The following is a 19,913-nucleotide window of genomic DNA, read 5'->3' as shown; positions in this document are numbered from 1 at the left end:
ATCAAGGTTGGGTAAATGGATCAAAGATATAGATTAGTTACAAAGGAAGAAGTGGAATGGTCAAATAGACTACCATTGCATTCCAGAGCTCATCCTAAATGTGCTTGAAACAACACGACTGGAAATGAGTGGACAGTCCATTAAGTGCAATGCTTTATAATATGAATAATTTCTCCATAAAACAAACAGTTAACACAGACTCATTTCTCAAGTGATTTTATTCGCTAGGTATAATAAACATACAATACAGAACATGCTACAGAAAATAAAGCTGGATTTTAATTGTCATGGAGGATATAGTGTTGTAGATGACACCTTTTCATATTAACACAATGCATTAAGATCTCCACAGTAACAACCCAGAATTATCCCGAATTGATTAACAAGGGTACAAATACAGATACAAAAATAAGAATTTTAAAACATTGGTTGACACTTACTGAGGGAGAGCAGTGTTAAAACAGTGGGTATGGATTCAGCTTTCCCATTTTTGAAAAAATATATTGGGGGAAAAAAAAGGTCTAAAATCAATCAGAAACCAAATCTTTTTCCCAGAAAGTATCTAGAGCCCCTCACTTTCAATCTCTGCCTTTAAGCAGAAATATCTCAAGTTGAAATGTGTTGCTTTTCTTCCTGTATCCTGTAACCACTCAGAGTCACACTTGGATTGACGGCCCAGCACCAGTCAGAATCCCAATGCATGGGTCAGCCCTGAACAGAACTGGACAGAAAACCGAGGTTACCTTTTCTTTAAAAAGAAAAGGCGTCTGGACTTCCTTTATTATTGTTTGGGCTGTGGTATTGTAGGCAATGACAGCATTTGTTGCGCAGCCAAGTTGCCCTTGAACCGAGTGGCTTCTTATGTCAGAGGGCATTGAGTCAACCACGTTGCTGAGAGTCTGCAGTCACATGCAGCCAGACCAGGCAAGGTCTGTAGTTATCCTTCTGTGAAAAGGGGATCAAATATACCTTAAAAGGGTCTGGTTTAGAGTGTCAGGCAACCACAGTAAGTGGTCAAATTACCAGCATATCTGGTTTGGTTTTAGTGTTTCTTGACCCATCACATTGCATTTTTCACATTCCACATTATGTCAGCCCATCAGAAAAAGCTGTCACTACCTACAATCACTTCAGCTTTCACTCTCTCATCGCACTGCAGATAGCAAGCTGGGGTACTGCCACATACTGGCAACTTTCCATGCATTTTCCAAATGTGCTGGCTAGCTATTTAAATGTTTGAGGGTTGGGGTTAAGTTTGTAATCTCAAACTTATTTCAATTTCTGTAGACATCCAGCCTCACCAAGATAAACATATTCAGGAGCAGCAAAGTTAGTTTACTTTGCCCAAGATGTATGCATCCTCAAGTTCTCAAACTGATGGATCACAGCCACTTGGTCAAACTTCAAAATGCAAGGATAGACTTGTATTGCAGTGCAACTAAAAACATTAATACTTCTCAATCCATACACCATTTATAAAAATTGACATGGTCTATATGAGACCAAATAGTACAGTTCAAGTCCTCTCTCCCATCCTCCCTCCAAAACAAAATAATTTCACATGGGGTGACAGTTCATCACTGGGAGGTGTTCCAATAGGATGACCTGACTGTTGTACTAGGTAAAAACAATGACTGCAGATGCTGGAAACCAGATTCTGGATCAGTGGTGCTGGAAGAGCACAGCAGTTCAGGCAGCATCTAACGAGCAGTGAAATCGACATTTCGGGCAAAAGCCCTTCATCAGGTTCCTGATGAAGGGATTCTGCCCGAAACGTCGATTTCGCTGCTCGCTGCCTGACTGTTGTACTGACTATCCAGGGATTCTCCAATTCACAGAGCAGCTAAGTCTCTGCTTTACTCTCATATGTCCATGATTTAAAAATCAGTGTGAAGAACTCAATTCTGTTCCAGTCACTAGTCCTGAAACCTTATTACAAACTATTATAAGCTACACAGCTTCAGCAATTATCTACCAGAAGCAAGACTTTTTTTGTACAAAGTTTTGAAATGCTCCCCACTGCATGTCTTTGTCAAGTGACCTGAAACCACATGTTGCTGCAATGCAGAGAAATTCCATTACTCCTTGCTGCTGCAGAATTTGCTCTACCTCCCTCACTCAAAAATGCAGATCCTTTGGTGTGAATTCATTTACAGTCCTTAGTTACCACTCAATCCCATGGGAGCCTTGGTACTGGTACTTGCTTTGTGTTTTGGAGGCAGGGGTTGGGGAGCGATGTTGCATTGGATCATCTAGATCTCACTTAACATCCACTTGCTCAAACTTCCACTGTTTACGCAATCAGGAACTTTCAAATAATGAGAGAAAATGGTGGAAAAAGCTCAACAATTCTAGCAGCCTCTTGAGAAAGATCTGCACCCCTTAATCAGAAATGTTCCGAACAAGTTTCAGATCTGAAACTTTGACTCATTTCTCTTATGCACATATTGAGTTAAAGCTTCTGCAGAATCTTTTCCTTTTAAAAAGTAATTTTGGATTTCCGGTATTTGCAGCATTCACCTTACAATGAGCAGAAATGTAGTTTTTTTTCTTAATCTGCAGCATATTGTCGCAGATATTGCCGCTGGCAGCCATAGGCCATTTTCCAGTAAATAAACTGGTCTCATTGGGCTGTATGAAGCCAATAGAATGAATGAATGCCAGAATGGAATAGTTGGAGTCGAACAGACTGTTACTTCAACATAAAAGGAGCCAATTATATTCAAACTGAGCATCAGCTTATCGAAGTAAGCCTGTGGGAAGGTTCAGTTCTTATAAAGTGTGATCAAATTATATTTGTCCTAAAGACACAGGACTGTTACTGTAAATACTGGGGAGGAAAATAGCGTTACAAGGGCACTGATCCACAATAACATCCCATGGTTAATAGCAGCTGAGAGGAAGGCGACATCCTCCTATTCCAATCAGCTGATTACCACCTAACCCAAAGCATCGACTCATCTTTTCTCCACAGATGTCATATCATTTCAACTTTGCAAATCCAGCCTTTTGTTAAAAGGCAAAATCCAGTGAATTTTAATCATTCAACAGTAAATGGGAGGACTTGCATACACAACCTGCAGTCATTCCTGGTCCACTGACTCAGTTACACTGTTATATTGCCAACTTTCAGCACAAGTGTTCCAACATTATCATACTGTTACAAAGGCCCAAGTAGATTAGCCTGAGCAATGACTGCTGACAGTGATTCACTTTAGGTATATTATAACAAAGCACTATTCTTAGATATCCATCTGCACTGCAAACTCAAGTTTTTACAACTGGGAAGGTGTTTGATATTAAGTATTCAGGACTGACTGGTGTTTGTTAAAAAAAGTGCTTACTACCATTAACTAGCACGTAGTCTGATGAACATAAGCAGTTAATGCTGCACTTGCAATAGCACTGTTGACTGTTAGCACCAGAGATTTGAATTTAAAAATCTCACTGCTAGAAAACAAACTTTTGTAGCCATTAGCTGGTTATTTCAAAACTTTAAGCATCAAGTTCTGTTGCTGCAAAAATCACTTTTACTGGCTGAAAAAAAAGTTAAACAATGTACAGCTGTGCCATTTCCCAAACAGTCCAGTTTGCAGTGATGAGGCTACCAGACAGGACAAATCCAAAACTTTCAGAGCCCATAATTCACAATTTTTAAATGCTAGATTGACAGAAAAATGAAGATTTTCTTAAATACTACAAGAGTTAATTTAAAGATTAGGATACAGACAAGTTATTGGATGAGTAGGTACTATGTAGTCCAGAAAGATAAAATGACAGTTCCCTATCCCACAATGCAAATAGCAACAAAACGGAGGCAGGTAGCAGTCTAGAGTTGTCCAATTCACTTTCCACATGCTACATGTCTGTGGCCAATTTGCACGATATTATATTCATCAGTTGAAAGATTTCAACATGATGATATGAGAATCCTGCAGCAGCCCATTGGACCCGAGGACAGAGTTTCAGGTCTATTTAACATGAAGGCCAAGTAGAAGCAAGCAGAAAATCCTGAAAAAGTAATCTTGACCATTAGAAAGTCTGATGTAACAGATGTCATGGTAGAAAAGCCACCAGTGGAAGAAATGAAAAGTTGTTGAGGATCTTTATTGCTACACAACCGGATGCCTTGTATAATGACTAGCTATTGTACTATTCTTTGATAGCTGCCCCCAAGTACAAAACACTACTGCTCGCCTTTAGTCCTGAACTTAAAGACTTGGAGGTGACCCATGAAAAATTGTTCACATCATCCTGAATATAGATTTTTTTTCCAAAAACAAAAATCAGCTCAGAGGGTTATTAGGCCAGTGGCTGGTTTAATACAAGAGCCAGAACTTCAATAGTTACAACGGATTGGGTTAATTGTATTGAGTAATTACAAGACATTTCAAAAGGCACTATTAGGGTAATGGCGACTAATGTGAAGAGCAGCTCAGCACATCAACTTCTCACCTTCATTAATCTCAGGATCATTCCGAATCTTCCCCATCGGCCCAAAATGACCCATTACAAGTAGCAGGAAAATGTACTGAGCTTAAACGGTAAACCGGAAAAAGCAGGGAGAGAGTGTTAGCGACTTCACAGTAGCAAGATATTCTATAAAGCTGAAATCCAGGTGCGTTTGCTACCTTTTTGCCCCACAGTATGTTAAACACACCAGGAAGGGACTAAAAATATCTATTTTCTTTTACAAGTTAATAATTGAGGCTGTAAAGGTTCAGCAACTTTATGTAGTGAGTTGAGCAGGTTCCATCCCTGGTCTGTGCTGAATTAGTGTATGGATGCACAGTTCAGTACATAGTGATTTAAAAGTAGCACAGAAGGATGGGTTAACCAGATTGCAGTGATGATTGGGCAGAGGAACTTTAATTGGCACAAAAATTGCTGAACGGCAACTGAAGCAACATCGTAGCACACAATGGAGTGGCACAGAAAAATGAAAACTATCGAGCAAGCTCAGAGACCTGGCTCGAGTGATCAACACCACCTCTCCCATTACAGAGGAAGCTTCAATGTCCTTAATCAACTAATCAAATACTATACTATTCACACAAACATTACATAACAAATGTGTTAATTTAGGGTAAAGGTTTAATCATGACATGGCCGAGACTGTGCAAAAGGCCCATGATGAATTAATAAATGATTAAAACACTGATTTGGCACAGATACATTAGAGCGCCAGGCTGTGCATTATTACAGCTGGGATGAGCAGTGTGACCATCAGGAAGCAAAGTCCACATTAACCAACATGGTTGAGCAAAGAGTTACTTAGACATGAGACAAGCAATTAAAAAGAGTGCGATTAGTGTTTGGGTCTACTTCCATTGCTGTAAGGTTTGATCCAGCAAATGTGATCTTGGTTGATCGGTTACAGTTGTTCCCTGATGGCCAACTTTTCTCCAAAGGTGCTGGCCACTCCTATTGTTCCACTGTCCATTGATTTTTATAAGAGCATAACAACTTAATTTAGGAACATTGGTAAGTAACTGCACTTGTTAAACACCAACTAACTTCAATTTTAGCATTGCCTCAAGGACTTCAGAAAAAGTCATGTTAACACATTGGAATATAAAGGAAAGCTGAATACCAGAGTGTATAGAGGTTAGAGAACTTGAAGAATACCAAGATGTCATCCAGCGACTCCCCTCAAGCCAAATTTGCCAGTCTTTCATGATAAAACGGTTTTAAAATCAAAATCCAAATCAAATACATTTTTTTTTAGGTAAGATGATTCATTACTGAGAATAAAAATCAGTGCCACCTCTTCATAGCTCTAATTTTTCTGACTGATGTTTTAAGCTTTGTCGCACATCTGTATGGCTTCTAGAAATGAGGAAACTGAAATTTCTCAATTCTACTAAGCACAAGTGAAAGGACAGGAGGCAATTAATAGTAGACATGAGATAAGTACATGTTAAATTTCTGTTCAACTTCTCTCATTAGCAATCTGCACAGATGGTTTGAATTAAATTTAACTCCTGACACAGATGACAAAGACACAGATAAACTACAGCTGCAAACATATTCAAAACATCTTCCTGAGGGATAGCACAGAGATCCAGTGCTTCAAGGATACGAGCAGGATAGGATTCAAATGGCAATAACTGAAGTTACACTTTACAATGGTTGCTAGCTAGATGCCATTGAAAGGATCCCACCCTCTCAATTAACACTTGAAGCCTTTCCCAGGGGACCAAACTCAGAAGGCAGCCAACCCTGATCCCACCCACATGCTATTTCTCCATGGTACTTTCAGAAACATCCATGTCCTGATGTTGCTACAGTTCCAAGTCACAAAACAAAAAGTTACAATCTGAAATCAGAACAAAAATTAAAAGGCAGACAAGAACTGGACTTAGGGAAACATATTTTGCAAATTAGGGCACAACTGCAAAGTGATATTTGACTATGATGTAAGTTAACTTAACATCAGTAAAACAATAAACACCCAGTCAGTTCAGAAGAATGTTTCTCAATATTTAGCTTTTCTTTATATCTTTCTGCACTATCAAGTTGATTTTTCATATGTAGAAATTGTACTTGTTTGAAGAGTACAGTAATTTTATTCACAAAGATAGGAAGACAAGGCATTTAGTCCCTAAACAGTCTAAGTTATAGATCTGCAGAGCACTATCATTGTTCAATAACTGTCCCACAATGTCAATGTTCAAGCGTACCTAAATATTCAACATTAGGCACAGATCCACCTGGGAACTCAAACATCAACTTGACATTCACTGCTCTTGGTCACCTTGGTGGACAGTTTCTACATCATTTGGAGAAAACCCACGGCTGAAATTTGTTGACCCTCTCCTCATTTAGTGTTAATGTACTTAGTGTTTCATTTTGCCATTCTCCCAGGCATGACAGCACTTAAAATACATGATTACATTTCTTATAAAGACCTGGCCTCTTCAGAATTTTATTTTTGTCAAATTGCAAGGCCTGGGAGAAGGCTGCAACTGGAGAAAGTAGAATTTCATTTGACATTGGACTTGGCCTCATGATGAAACTGTAAAAGCACCACTTCTGTGATTTGAGTTCTCCAAAACAAATAAGGCAAGAGCTGTTTCCATGCATCGTACAGCTGATGGTCCATTTGTAGACTAGGCAGGTCAGTTGCCCATACAAGTGTAGTGTCTCTCTCAACATGTTACCATAAAAACATTTATCATGTGTTGAAACTGTAGAACATATTCATTGGCTTATTAAAGTACCTGAAATCATCCAAAATTAGTAAGATATATTCCCAATCAGTAGTGTTTAGTATTTACAACAACAAACAGTAAAGATAATGTGTGAGGACATGTAACAAACAGAATGAATAAACTTGAACCCCTCTTCTGCTGTTGATTGGTGCAGGTTAGGGAACTGCTTTAAATGCAACTATCCCCAACCTTCAATATTCATCCAAAATGGGCTTTTGCCATGTATAGCATGAGCAGGCTGTTCAACCACAGATGGCATCACAGCAGATGTAAATCCTGTCCTTGTTCAAGTCCACATATGCTACATATCTCTTACACCTAATCCTCTGGTTCAGGACTATAATAGAATTCCTGCTAACTCAATGCAGAACAAAGATGGAACCAGGCCTCTGATCTGAATGGGTTGGTGCTGCCAAAAAAAAGGGTGTTGCTATTTACTTGGCCACTGAGGAGAGCTGTTTTTAAACATATTCTCACACACATCTGACCACAGTATCCAACCAATACTTGTGTGGACATTAATTAGTGTCAACTAGAGTTAGACCAGCTCTCTAACTGGCTGCTCTGGAGCAGGCTAGATATGGAGAAAGCTGTACATCACATTGTGTGCCATAAACGCAAGCACTGATGAACAAAATCATTAAGTCAGATGAGAAGTGACATTAAAATATCTACCAGCACAGTTCTTCACTGGGATCCGGAGGCTGCAGACTCGGAGCCAGCTGTGATCTTACTGGGTTACTGTAAACGTCAAAGGGCCAAAGTCTTCAGGGGAGAAAATGAACTAGAGAAAACTTGTTCCCATTTGTAATTCAAATCATTGTTTTTAAAAACAAGCGCACTCAGCTTAGGTCCTCCTCAGGGTTCTGTTGATCCAGGAGTCGAACGTGGGTGAAAGGGAAGTGACCATGTTTACCATTGCATTCTCCTTCCCATTGGCCATTCACATTGATCTTGGTCACCTTCACTAGGTCACCAACCTAGAGAGAAACAAAACAGGGTCACAACACCAGACAATATTAATATAACTTAAACAAGTCATTATCAATATGGTGCAACACAACAATTCCATAGAAGACTGAGTGTATATTACCCTTATCCCAAGAGTCTTTAACACAAATGTTATGGCCATCAACAAAATCAGTGAATTTGAGGTTTCACAGTAAAGTCATCATAGGGGAGAACTGAAAGAGGCATGCATGACAGGCATGATATCAAAAATGTTTTCACACTCTGTTAAACAGCAGTAACAGCTGGGGGTGACATGGTGCTTCCCCACCCCCTCACTGTTCAGCTGTGATTCAAACATTGACAATTCCCAGGGGTATTTTAGGGTGCCTGCTTAATCCTGAGCAGAGTTTGAGTCCCACATCCTAAAATCCATCAAAACTGTCGACACACAAAGTTTATTATTATCAATGGAACGTGCAACGCATATACAACCAACTATGGAGCAATGCCAAAACCAGCACTAATCACAACAGTGTTTTAGAAAGGTTTCTTGGAAAAGGACAGCCTGAACTATCACTGCAAAACTTCAGACAGATGCCTTCAGTTTACTTAGATACCATAAGACACAGGAACAGAATTAGGCCATTCAACCCATTGAGTCTATCATGCTATTTGTTCACAGCTGATACTTCTAAATCGCATTGTCCTGCCACCTCCCCTTAATCCTTGATCTCCTACTAATCAAGAACTGGTCCTAAATCCGCTCAAGGACCTGGCCAGCTCAGCCATCTTCAGCACCGAGTTCCACAGCACCATCTGACTGAAGAAAATCCTCATCTCAGTTTTAAAGGGTCATCTATTCACCCAGAGGCTGTTGCCCCAGGTCCTGGTTTCTTCTCAAAGTGGAAATATCTTCTCCATGTCAGCTCTATCCAGGCCTCTTAGTATCCTGCAAATGCAGTCTGACCAGAGACACACTCAGCTTCAACAGTATATCTTTGCTGTTGCATTCTAGCCCTCTTGAAAATGAATGCTAACATTATATTTGTCTTGCTAACTGCCAAGTTAACTTGCAAACTAACCTAGAGAATCTTGAACGAGAACTCCCAAGTCCCCTTGTGCTTCAGATTTCCAAAGTTTCGCCCCTTTAGAAAATACTGTTAGTCACAAGATAGATTGGTTGAGGCTTTTAAAAATAGAGTTTACAAGAATGATTCACACCAAATCTAGGGAAAAATCTGAAATAAATCTGAATCCATAGGGAGACAAAGTAAAGTAGGTTGTTTTGTAAATTGTATGAGGTACAAAATACAACTTTCCCCATAGGTCTGCAGGTACACACGGGCCTGAACTACACAGATCAAAATGATCCAAAGTCTGATTCCCAGCCAGCAGTAAGTTTTCTAAAACTTCAGCCAAGTTAGTCCACAAAAAAGGGCTTTACATTTGGTGTCTACACCCCTTATCGAAAGAGAGAAGAATGATTTTTTTTTAAACCAGAGTTCCATTTAGTTACTCCCTAGAGAAGAACAAGCATGTGAATGCCAGGAGGAGAAAGCTGCACGACTTTAGTCAGAGCCCTTCGAACCAATGAACGGAATTCAACAATCTTCATATCTAACGATCTGAGTAAGCAGAACTCAAGAGATCTAATATAGACAGCAATCCTATCTAGTAACATTCTTTCAAACAAAGTCACTCATTTGAAATTCAGCAGGTTCAGACTGATATATCACCTGGCTGTTACTATGCCCTTACACACCCAGAGAAGTGCTGAATCCTATCAGCCACAACGATGTAAAGGGATGAGTCACTCTACAAACAAGGGAGCCATCACAGAAACCGCCCTGCTGATTTGAACAAAGTTGAGAAAGTTGGAATACTGATTTTGTTGGGGCAAAGTTGGAGGAGGAAATTAAGGAATCTTAAGTACATCCCTAACATACAACAAAACAAATACTGACAAAGATTACACTTTTCATCCCATGGCAATCACAAGAACTCCCTCCCTCTTTACACTAATTTGTTTCAACGTCTCAATTCCACTTCAGGAGATCAAACCTGCAGATAGATAATCTTCAGTCTGAAGTGGTCACCATTGATTTGACAAAAAGTGGTGAGATTTTTATATATAAATCATTTTAAAAGTGTGGAGTTTAAACTAGTGGTACATGGGTAATGGCTTATTTAAGCCCTTGACAAAAGTAACTAAGGCCAGACTCCTTTCCAGGACAGTGCCCATATCAGTGTCAGAGATCATGAGACTTCAGCTAACACTGCAATGGTGTTTGAAGATTGTTATGAACCCCAGGATGTACATTTTCAACAAATTAGATTGCCTTTGGTTTAGAAAGAATCAAGGATTAATTTTAGTTTAGAAATCCCAAAAGATTGAAAACTTTGCAGGCTCTTTTGAAAGAGACCAAACTTGGATCAGAGGTGAATGTAGTCAGCAAGTACAGGCCAGTTCAGGGAAAGCTCAGTTGCCTTTGTGTAAAAGGTAAGCTTGTGAAACTTTCAGACCAAAACAGAGTTTGATGAGAAACTGGCAGGTTTTTGAAGGACTGAGAAAGCTTAATTGTTCAGCTTTTGTAGTATTCATGCAAGTCTTCAGTTCACAGGACAGACTGGGAAGCAGCACTCAAGTCAAACCTAAAGGTTAAACACAAAGGGAAATTTTTCAATATTTGGGTTTTTGGAAAGTGGTGGTGCTAGACAATATTGGTATTTAGTTTTGTGCGATAACTTTCATATTGTCTAGATTTGTTGCATTTGAACATGGACTTCATCAGTATCTGAGGAGTCATTAATGGTGCTGAACGTTATGTAAATCAATTGATGAACACCCCCACTTCTGACCTTACGATGGAGGGAAGGTCATTGATGAAACAGCTGAAGGTGGTTGGGTTGAGGACACTACCCTGACTAATTCCTGCAGTGATATTGTGACACCAAGATGACAGACCTCCAACAACCACAACCGCCTTTGTGCAAGGTCAAACTAACAAGAGTCTGGTGCTCCCCATGCCTAATTCCCATTGACTCATTTTACAAGTATTACGCAAAGCTATAGTCAAATGCAACCTTGATGTCAAGGTCACTCTCACACCTCATTTCTGGAATTCAGCTCTTTTGTCCATGTTTGAACTAAGGCTGTTATTAAGGTGTGGCACTGGCAGAACCCAAACTGAGCATGAGCAAGCAGATTAGTAAGTAAATGCTGCTCGACAGCACTGTTGATGACACCTTATCACTTTAGTGATGATGCAGAGTAGATTGATGGGGTGGTAATTGGCTAGGTTGGATTTGCTCTGCTTTGTGTACACTGTACAATTTTCCACATTGTCAGGTAGATGGAAGCAGTACTGGAATAGCTTGACTAGGAGTGTTGCAAACTCTTGAGCACAAGTCTTTAGGACTACAGGTATTACTAGAACGCCAGGCCCCATGGCCATTGCAGCATCCAGTACTTCCAGCTGTTTCTCAATAACATGTGAAGTCATTTGGATTGATGGAAGACTGGCATCTTCCATGGTTAGCTACCTCCTGAAGTAGCTAATTTGACTCACCCACCCAGCATTGCAATCTGAAGCACTAACAGTATTATCTTTTACATTGATGTGCTAGCTCCCCCATTTGTGAAGATGGGGATATTGCTGGAGCTTTCTACCAACATTCACAATTTAATGTGGCAGGACTGCAAAACAGAATGTGATCAGATCCTTTGGCTGTGGAATCATTTAGTTCTGTATGTAGCTTCACCAGGTTTACCCCTCATTTGTTGATGTCCCCAGTGTTGGTCCTTACATGCCCTCATACATTTTTCATTGAATGGCTGATAGGTGGCAAGTAACACTTGGGCCCTACAACTGCTTGACAATATAATCTCCAATATGACAGACCATTAAAAGGTGGCAGTACAGGTAGAAAGAGCAGTTCACAAAACATACCATGTCCTCAGCTTTATTGATAAAGACAGAGTATAAAAACACACAGGAGATTGTTGAACTTGCACAAGATGCTTGTTAGCCCTGAGTTGAAGCAGTGTGTACAGTTGTGGGTACAATACTTGAGGAAGGTTATGAAGCCATCAGAGAGAGAGTGCAGAAGCATTTACAAGGATGGTTCAAGGGATGAGAAACTGCAGTGATTAGAGGAAGCGGCTGAGGGGAGACTTGATAGGAGGGTTTCAAAATCATAAGCAGGACGAGCAGAATACATTAGAAATTTGTCACATATACTTTTACATGAAAAATAGTGATCAGCTTTATAAGTCACTCCACCACCTACATCAATGACAGATTTCATACATAATAAAGCAAAAGTAAAATCAAGACAAAGTTAATCACAGTTCAGTTCATTACTCCTGGGTATGGGGAAAGCCGGAGTTAGGAATGATAGAATACCCTGAAGATGCAGTTAGGACAAGACTGCCACATTGGGCCACTGAAAACTAGACTGGAAGCCTCCACCAAAGGTGACTGTCACTCCTGGATGAGACTACCTGCTAGGCTGATGGAATAAGTGGACAAAGAAACTCACATGGGGACAAGGTTGCCACTCAGGGCCAAGACCACCTTTCTCCACCTTCAGGGAACCACAGCCTTGGCCTAGTCTGCAAGTCCAGGCAGGGGACAGCAAGCCCAGACTGGTTCCTCGCTCGCCGGGAGATCCCATGATAGGGCTGAACTGTGTCTGGCTGCTGACAGAGCCTCCTCTTTCATCCACCAATTTCCAGTCTTAAAAGAGAAAGAAAGCGGATGAGAGAGGACAAGCCCCAGTCTCAACCCCCCTACGTTCCTGCTCATAAAAAAAGGACAAGACGGCATAAGAAGCAAGCGTGATGGAAGATATAAAACACACAAACTAGTCAGGGACTGGAATGCACTGCCTGAAACAGTGGGGGCAGGTTCAACTTAGGCATTCAAGAGTATTTTGATGTAATTACTTGGTTAGAAGGTGTGCAAAAATATGGGGGAGCAAGAAAGTGATCGGCACAGGTAACAATGCTCATTGGAGAGACAATGCAGGGGCAAGAGGCTGAATTGCCTCCTTGTGTGTTAAACAATTGGGATTTTGTGAACTCAGGAGTGTGTTGGAATACAGTTATGTACGTATGGGATAATGTGCGTTTCGGCAGCATGATTTGGATTTAATGTCACTGAAGAATTAGGGAACATTATTTTTGAGGAATTATCTGTTCTCAATCGTGCAATGCGAGTTTGGGGGGGGGGGGGGTGGAATCCGTTCACGTGCTTCGGTCCACACATGCACCAAAATTTCTACGCCATGCTGCGCGTGCGTGATGTCAGTGTCAGTCTTTGAGCTGTCCTGCGTATGCGTCTGTATCAGCGGTCGACAAAGCAGCTTTCTGTGAAGGGGTACTGTACAGAGCAGCTCTCCTAGTTTTTAAATGTACGGTGTTAAATTTACTTTTGTTTCGTTGATAAATATAATTTCAATTTTCATTCAGGCTGCGCTATACTTTGTGTGTCAGTCTTTTGAGCGATCGTGTTTTTTTTGGTCTACCCAAAAGTCCCATTATTTACATTAAGTAAGGTTTCACAGGAACGCAACCATGACATCATAGGAGAATCCACCGTACTCTTCACTTGCCTAGATGAGTGCAGTTCCAACACAAGCAGCTTGATACCATTCAGGACAAAGCAACACCCAATCCATAAATTTACATAAAAACGTTTCACTGCAGCACTGATGCTCAATAGCACTGCACACTACTAACTGCAAAGATGCAGTGCAGAAATTCATCAAGCCTTGCCTGATAGCATCTGCAGCACTCATGACCACTACCAATCGGAAAGACAAGGACAGTAGATGAATACAAGCACTACCCTCCCAAGATTCACTCCTAGCTACTCAGCATCTTGATTTAGAAACATCACCGCTCCTTCAGTATCACTGGGTCAAAAGCCTAGAACTCCATCCCCAATGACACAGTGGGTCTACCAAATACATGACAGTAGCTCAAGCAGCTCATCACCTTCAAGAGAAGGTATAGATGCACAATAAATGCAGCCATCGACAACCACATTCCATAAGTGAATTTCATTAAAGTTAAAAATTAAACTTCCATTTCCATGGTAAACTAAATCTGCAGCCTCATCCCCAGGTGTCAGTGTATGCCCACTACGCTAATTCATAAATAAGTGTGATCAAGCCAAATTTCAGTTATGGTAATATAGCGGGGACCATAACAGAGGAAGAGCCAACATTGTTTTCTTTTTCAAACAATGCATGGTCAATTACAGTTAAATTGGTTTTTATCTGCAAAAATAACAATTTGCACACAAAATCAAAATATCATGCGAGACACAAGTTGGCACCAACTCCCAGCTGTATTAAGGGCCAAGAATAGCTAGTGAACAGCTGTAATGACCTAGGCAAAATCATTTGTATTTTCTCAATACACACAAACTATCCAAATGATTTCAGAGTCGTGACATGAACCAGTTAAGCCACAAAATATTCATCTGGAAAAAAAATTCCAGAACCAAAAAGAGGTTTAAAACCACTATCTAACATGAGACAAACAAACAGCATGTTTGAGAAGCTCAGGTCTGGCAGCATGTGGACAGACAGAGAATTGAAGTTAATGTTTCAAGTCCAAGATGAGGCTTCTTCAGAATAAAATGCCAGCATTTGATGATTGGTTCCAGTTCTCCTTTGAGCATCCGGTCACAAACTTTCCTAGTTCAAAAAAAAAATTGAAACAACTGAAACTATATGACTGGTTTTTAACCCAATCAATACATGGCAATTACAGTGGTTAATACGATGTATTTTATTACACATTTGATCTGAGCAGGTCTCCCTGCAGTAACACTTCAAACAGGGCTCCGTTTTCACCTCAAAGTCAAGTAAAAAATGTTTAAGGAAAGCAGGCAAAGAGGAGGACAAAAAAAAACACATTTAAGACAAAATTTATTTTTCCAAAATACAGACATAACCCTCAACTCCATTTTCCTACCTTTGCCCTACAGCCCCTAATTACCTTACTGATTAAAAGTCTGTCAGCCATGAAGATACATCCTTAATGACCCAGCCTTGACAGCCCTCTGTGATAAAGAGCTACATAAATAATTCCTCATCCCTCAATTATAGGATTCCTTATTCCAGATATTGTGCCATCTAGGACAAATAAGGCCAAGGCCTGAAAGTCAAAGAGAAAAATACAAATTCCTCACAGGTGAAATTTCATAAACAGAGTTTACAAGCAATTCACTTAAAACGGTTATATATTGCAAGACCAAATTTAGCCATAAAAGGTCTTCTAATGACAGCAAACAGCAAAAGCTCAAAGCTAACTTGAAACAAAAACCAGGAAACATTAGTCTGTCAGAATCTTGCAAGCTTTGAGTTTGCTGCTACTATTGACCTCTGAACTTTGGATTGCGTTGTCACTAAATAGCGCACATGATCCAAGAATAGATAAAGACAGCAATCATTACCAAGAGCTATGCTAAATAAAATAACAAACTGTCGATATATATAGGCCTAAATCATTCAAGAGGCAGCTAGAGGGTAATTGCTTGGGCAGGGAAAGTTAGTACCAGTAGGTTTCTAACCATGGTAGAGCAAAATGGAATAGATGTTGAGACAAAAAAAAATGTAGATGCTGGAATCCAAGGCAGGAGGCTGGAAGAACACAACATGCCAGGCAGCATCAGGAGGTGAAGTCAATATTTCAGGGAGAAACCCTTCTTCAGGGCTTGAGTTGGGGGAGGTAGCGATAGGTGAATATAGATAGAAGGTACGGCCTGATTGGTAGCTGGAAGGAAGGGTTGGTCAGAGGAATGGAAGAGGATTGAAACTGGAACTGGAGCCCCTCCTTCTCCTCCTCTCCATTCCTCTGACCAACCTTTCCAGCTACCAACCGGATTAATTCCTCCCAACGATCAATCAGGCCATACCCTCTACCTGTGTTCACTTATCACCTCACCATTCCACCCATTCCCCCAACCCCACCTTCATCTGCAGCTTCCCTAGTCTTTCCCCCACCCCCAAGCCTCGTGATGGCTGACATCCTGCATGTGTCAACTGGTGAGCTTACACAGATAGCAGCATTACTTCCAATGCTGGAAGTAGCTGCTGCTCAGACCCCAAAACATTTGCAAAGTGAAAAAAAAAGACAGAATCCTGCTCAACAGCAAGTGCGTCTTCCCATGCCCTCCCTTTTCAACATTCTGAAGGGACAATTCCACCTGCAACACCCTGATCCACACCCTAGTCAAACTCACCAGCAGTCCCTGGCCAACCTTTCCTATAGCACATTGCTCCACAGCCTGCTGAGCCTTTTTAGCAGTTTCTGTTTTTATTTCAAAGTCTGAATTTATCTACCAAAACACACTTGCGAACCTCAAGGTCTACAATAGTCATAATTCTAATGAACTACACATCTCCTTCTCAGTTGACATGGTAGAGACAGCCATCCCTGGCTCAGATAAATTGTTTTGAATCCAAAGCTTGATCTGTTATCTTCCTCCTCTAAATTTTCCATAAACTATTTCTTCAACTTCACCCACAGTCAGTTCTCTTCATCCAGTCCTCAATACCTGCTCAGATTAATTTCTCTTCCTTAAACAAAATGTCCTCAGTCAATGAAAAAAGCATCACACTGAAACATGTTGCATGTAAGCATTCCAAGCGTGATGGCAATTGCACTTAAAAATAATTCATTGCAACAGCAACAAAAAAAAACAGTTCTTGATGCAATACTACTATGAATAGGAGTCTAACCAATCATATTTCAACTCTAACATGAAACCATCCCTTTAAGCATCCTGACTTAACCAGGAATTCTATGAGTGACTGGAATGTGATTCTAAATTGATCCATGCATGAAGTTTAATTATTTTTGCATCTGGATTTCACTTGTCAGGAGTTGGCTATAAAACCCTATAGTCATTTATTCCAGGCATTGGTGATCAGATGCCCTTATTTTTATTTCTTTGTCCCCTCAGAGCATTCTCACTCTTTTCATCTCTTCTGCTTCCTATTACTAGCTTTTGGCCCAATCCTCAAGTCTATATTTCAGAAACAAAAAGTTATTCAAATCAATAGCAAGGTGCCAAAAGCAGGTTCATTGTGTTTTCCTTCAAGCCGATCTATCCTGTTTGCTTCTTTCCTGGCATATTCCTTCTGTCCTGGCACATTCCTTCTGCTGTCCTGGCACAGATCAGCACAGCTTTGCAATCAAAAACTGAGATCTTTCTGAATCTGGAATTACATTACTTCTTCCTTGATATCAAGCGTGTCAATAAGTCAATATTCTTTCAGAGACTTAAAATGCAGAGGATCAACAAGAATCCAACTCAATCTGTTCAACATGTCCCAGAGCAAGCACTACAAACATCTTCGATAAACAAGGAAACCGCACAAGAGGACCAGTTTCACATGACTAGTGAATAAATAAGAATACTGATTGCAGGAGCCACTCAATCACAAAAAGATAAAGTTACACTCTAACTGTGCTACCTGTGGCCGATGTAAAATCTGTTAATTTCTCATGTACTTTTAATTATGGACCAAATAATAATTGTTATAAAACAAGGACTGGTGAATGATTGCAAGCAATTTTACACTGCTACTTGTTCAAAGGTGATGAAAAAATGCAGTTTCAGACAAACTAGAGCTGAGGGGGTTGTGCGCAAATAGAAATCAGCTGGTAATAAGTAACTTTGATAACTGGTCACTTGTCCACAAATCAATGACAGAGACCTGTGCTTGCCAACAAGCATGTGAAGTGGTTCTCGGGCATCTGAGCACTTTGGGGCTGAGAACAAGATAAAGGCTCTGGAGCCCTATTCTCTACAGTAAAAGCCATTTAAGCTTGAATAAAACCAGGTTACCATTCCTTCAGTTGCTGCTGTAATCGGTGACTTTTACTTGTTAAGTCCAGAAACCTTTCAAGTGAACCAGCTGTGCTTCTTGCAAACCAATGGAAAAATCTGGAAGTTGACCAAGATGCAACATTCTGACCAGCACAAGAATTCTCAACAATCGTGATGAACAGAAACTACTGATTGCCTTCACAAATTTTCCATCCATCCACAACACCAGTGTTTGTGCATGTACAGGTATGTATAGCAAGGAATTCTATAAAAAATGATCAGTGTTTTAATTAGTTATATGCTAACAGTTCACAATTATTTCTGCAGCTGTGCAAATACTTGTAATAAATCATAATTCATGAAGTACAGAAATCTGGTCCATTCTATCAATGTGGGTCTAGAAGACAAATTGGATAATTCTGCACACTTTATAAACTTCTGTGATGACCCCAGGAAAAGAAGGGTGTACTTGAGAAGCCTGCTGGAAATCAAATCCCAATCTTTTTCCTTATGCTTCTTGACATTTTCTACCAGTTGGAAAATTTCTCTATTCTCAAGTCTATTATGCAACTCCACTCCAGCAAAGAGTCAACATCTCTAGCACAGGGAGGCAACTAGTGCAAAGATTTTCAAAAAGCTGACATTGTAAACCACATTTCTGATGGACGCACTTTGTAAGTCTAGGAAAATTTGGTGCTGTTTATAAAGACAATGCAATAGGAAACATTCCAATCCTGTTAACACATCACATTCCTGCATTGGAACTTACAGGAACATTTTATTGTTAGCTGAATATGGTAAGAAAATAATTAGATATCAAACCAACAATCGAGATCACATTAAAATTGAAACACAGATTTTTGTGGCACATACAAACTCTCAGGATGTGCATTGCCACTTATAACTGGAGGTCTCCAGGTTCCAATTTTACAACTGACATGGTTGCAAGCTTGTCAATCCTTTCACTGTACTGACATTGAAGGCTATATGTTAAGGCATTGTTCCATAATTTAAAAAAAAGTTTCTTTAACAACTTGTGCAGCAATTTTATTGTTAAACTTTCAAAGAAGAACATTAGAGCAGTACAGTAGGTGCCCTTTGGCCCATAATGTTGTGCCGAGCATTTATCTTAATCTAAGATCAACCTAACCTACACACTCCTCAATTTACTGTCGCCCATGTGCTTGTTCAAAGGTCCCTAATGTCTCGGACTCTACTGCCACTACTGGCAGCAAATTTCACACACCCACAACTCTCTGCATAAAGAACTTGCCTTTGTTATCTCCCTTATACCTTTCGCCAATCACCTTAAAATTATGACCCCTCGTGACAGCCATTTCTGCCCTGGGGAAAAGTTGTTGGCTATCTATCACTCTATGCCTCTCATTACCTTGTACACCTCTCTTCCTTCTTCTCTCCTGTGTGAAAAGCCCGAGCTCACTCAACCTCACTTCGTAAGACAAGCCCTCCAAATCCAGGCAGCATCCTGGCAAATCCCCTCTGCACCCTGTAAAGCATCTACATCCTTCCTATCATGAGGCGAGCAGAATGGGACATAATATTCCAAGTGTGGTCTCACCAGAGTTTTATACAGTTGCAGCAAAATCTCACAGCTCAAACCTCAATCTTCCGTTAATGAAAACCAAAACACCATATGCCTTCTTAACAACCCTATCAATTTGGGTGGCAACCATGTATGTGCACCCCAAGATCCCTCTGTTCCTCCACACTGACAAGAATCCTGCCTTTAATACTATTCAGCATTCAAATTCAATCTTCCAAAAAAAAATCACTTCACATTTAGCCAGATTGAACTCCGCCTGCTACTTTTCAGCTCAGCTCCACATCCTGTCAATGTCATGTTGTAGTCTGCAACAGCCTGAGACACCAACACCAC

The 19,913-nt window shown here is 40.3% G+C and overlaps 1 protein-coding gene across 1 annotated transcript in view; it reads right to left on the bottom strand.

Annotated features, from left to right (window-relative positions):
* Positions 1-200: 200 nt before the first annotated feature.
* The window catches only part of crk (v-crk avian sarcoma virus CT10 oncogene homolog), a 40,000-nt gene continuing 20,287 nt past the window's right edge, over positions 201-19,913 (bottom strand). The window contains exon 2 of the mRNA XM_060848276.1: positions 201-8,194. Within this exon, the coding sequence (XP_060704259.1) occupies positions 8,057-8,194 (138 nt within the window). The 3' untranslated portion in view covers positions 201-8,056. The remainder of the gene's footprint in view (positions 8,195-19,913) is intronic.

This window comes from Hemiscyllium ocellatum, chromosome 31 (genome assembly GCF_020745735.1).
Source record: "Hemiscyllium ocellatum isolate sHemOce1 chromosome 31, sHemOce1.pat.X.cur, whole genome shotgun sequence".
NCBI classification, from domain to species: Eukaryota; Metazoa; Chordata; class Chondrichthyes; order Orectolobiformes; family Hemiscylliidae; genus Hemiscyllium; species Hemiscyllium ocellatum.
Note: the sequence above shows the minus strand (reverse complement) of the source record. Positions and strands in the feature narration are given on the sequence as shown.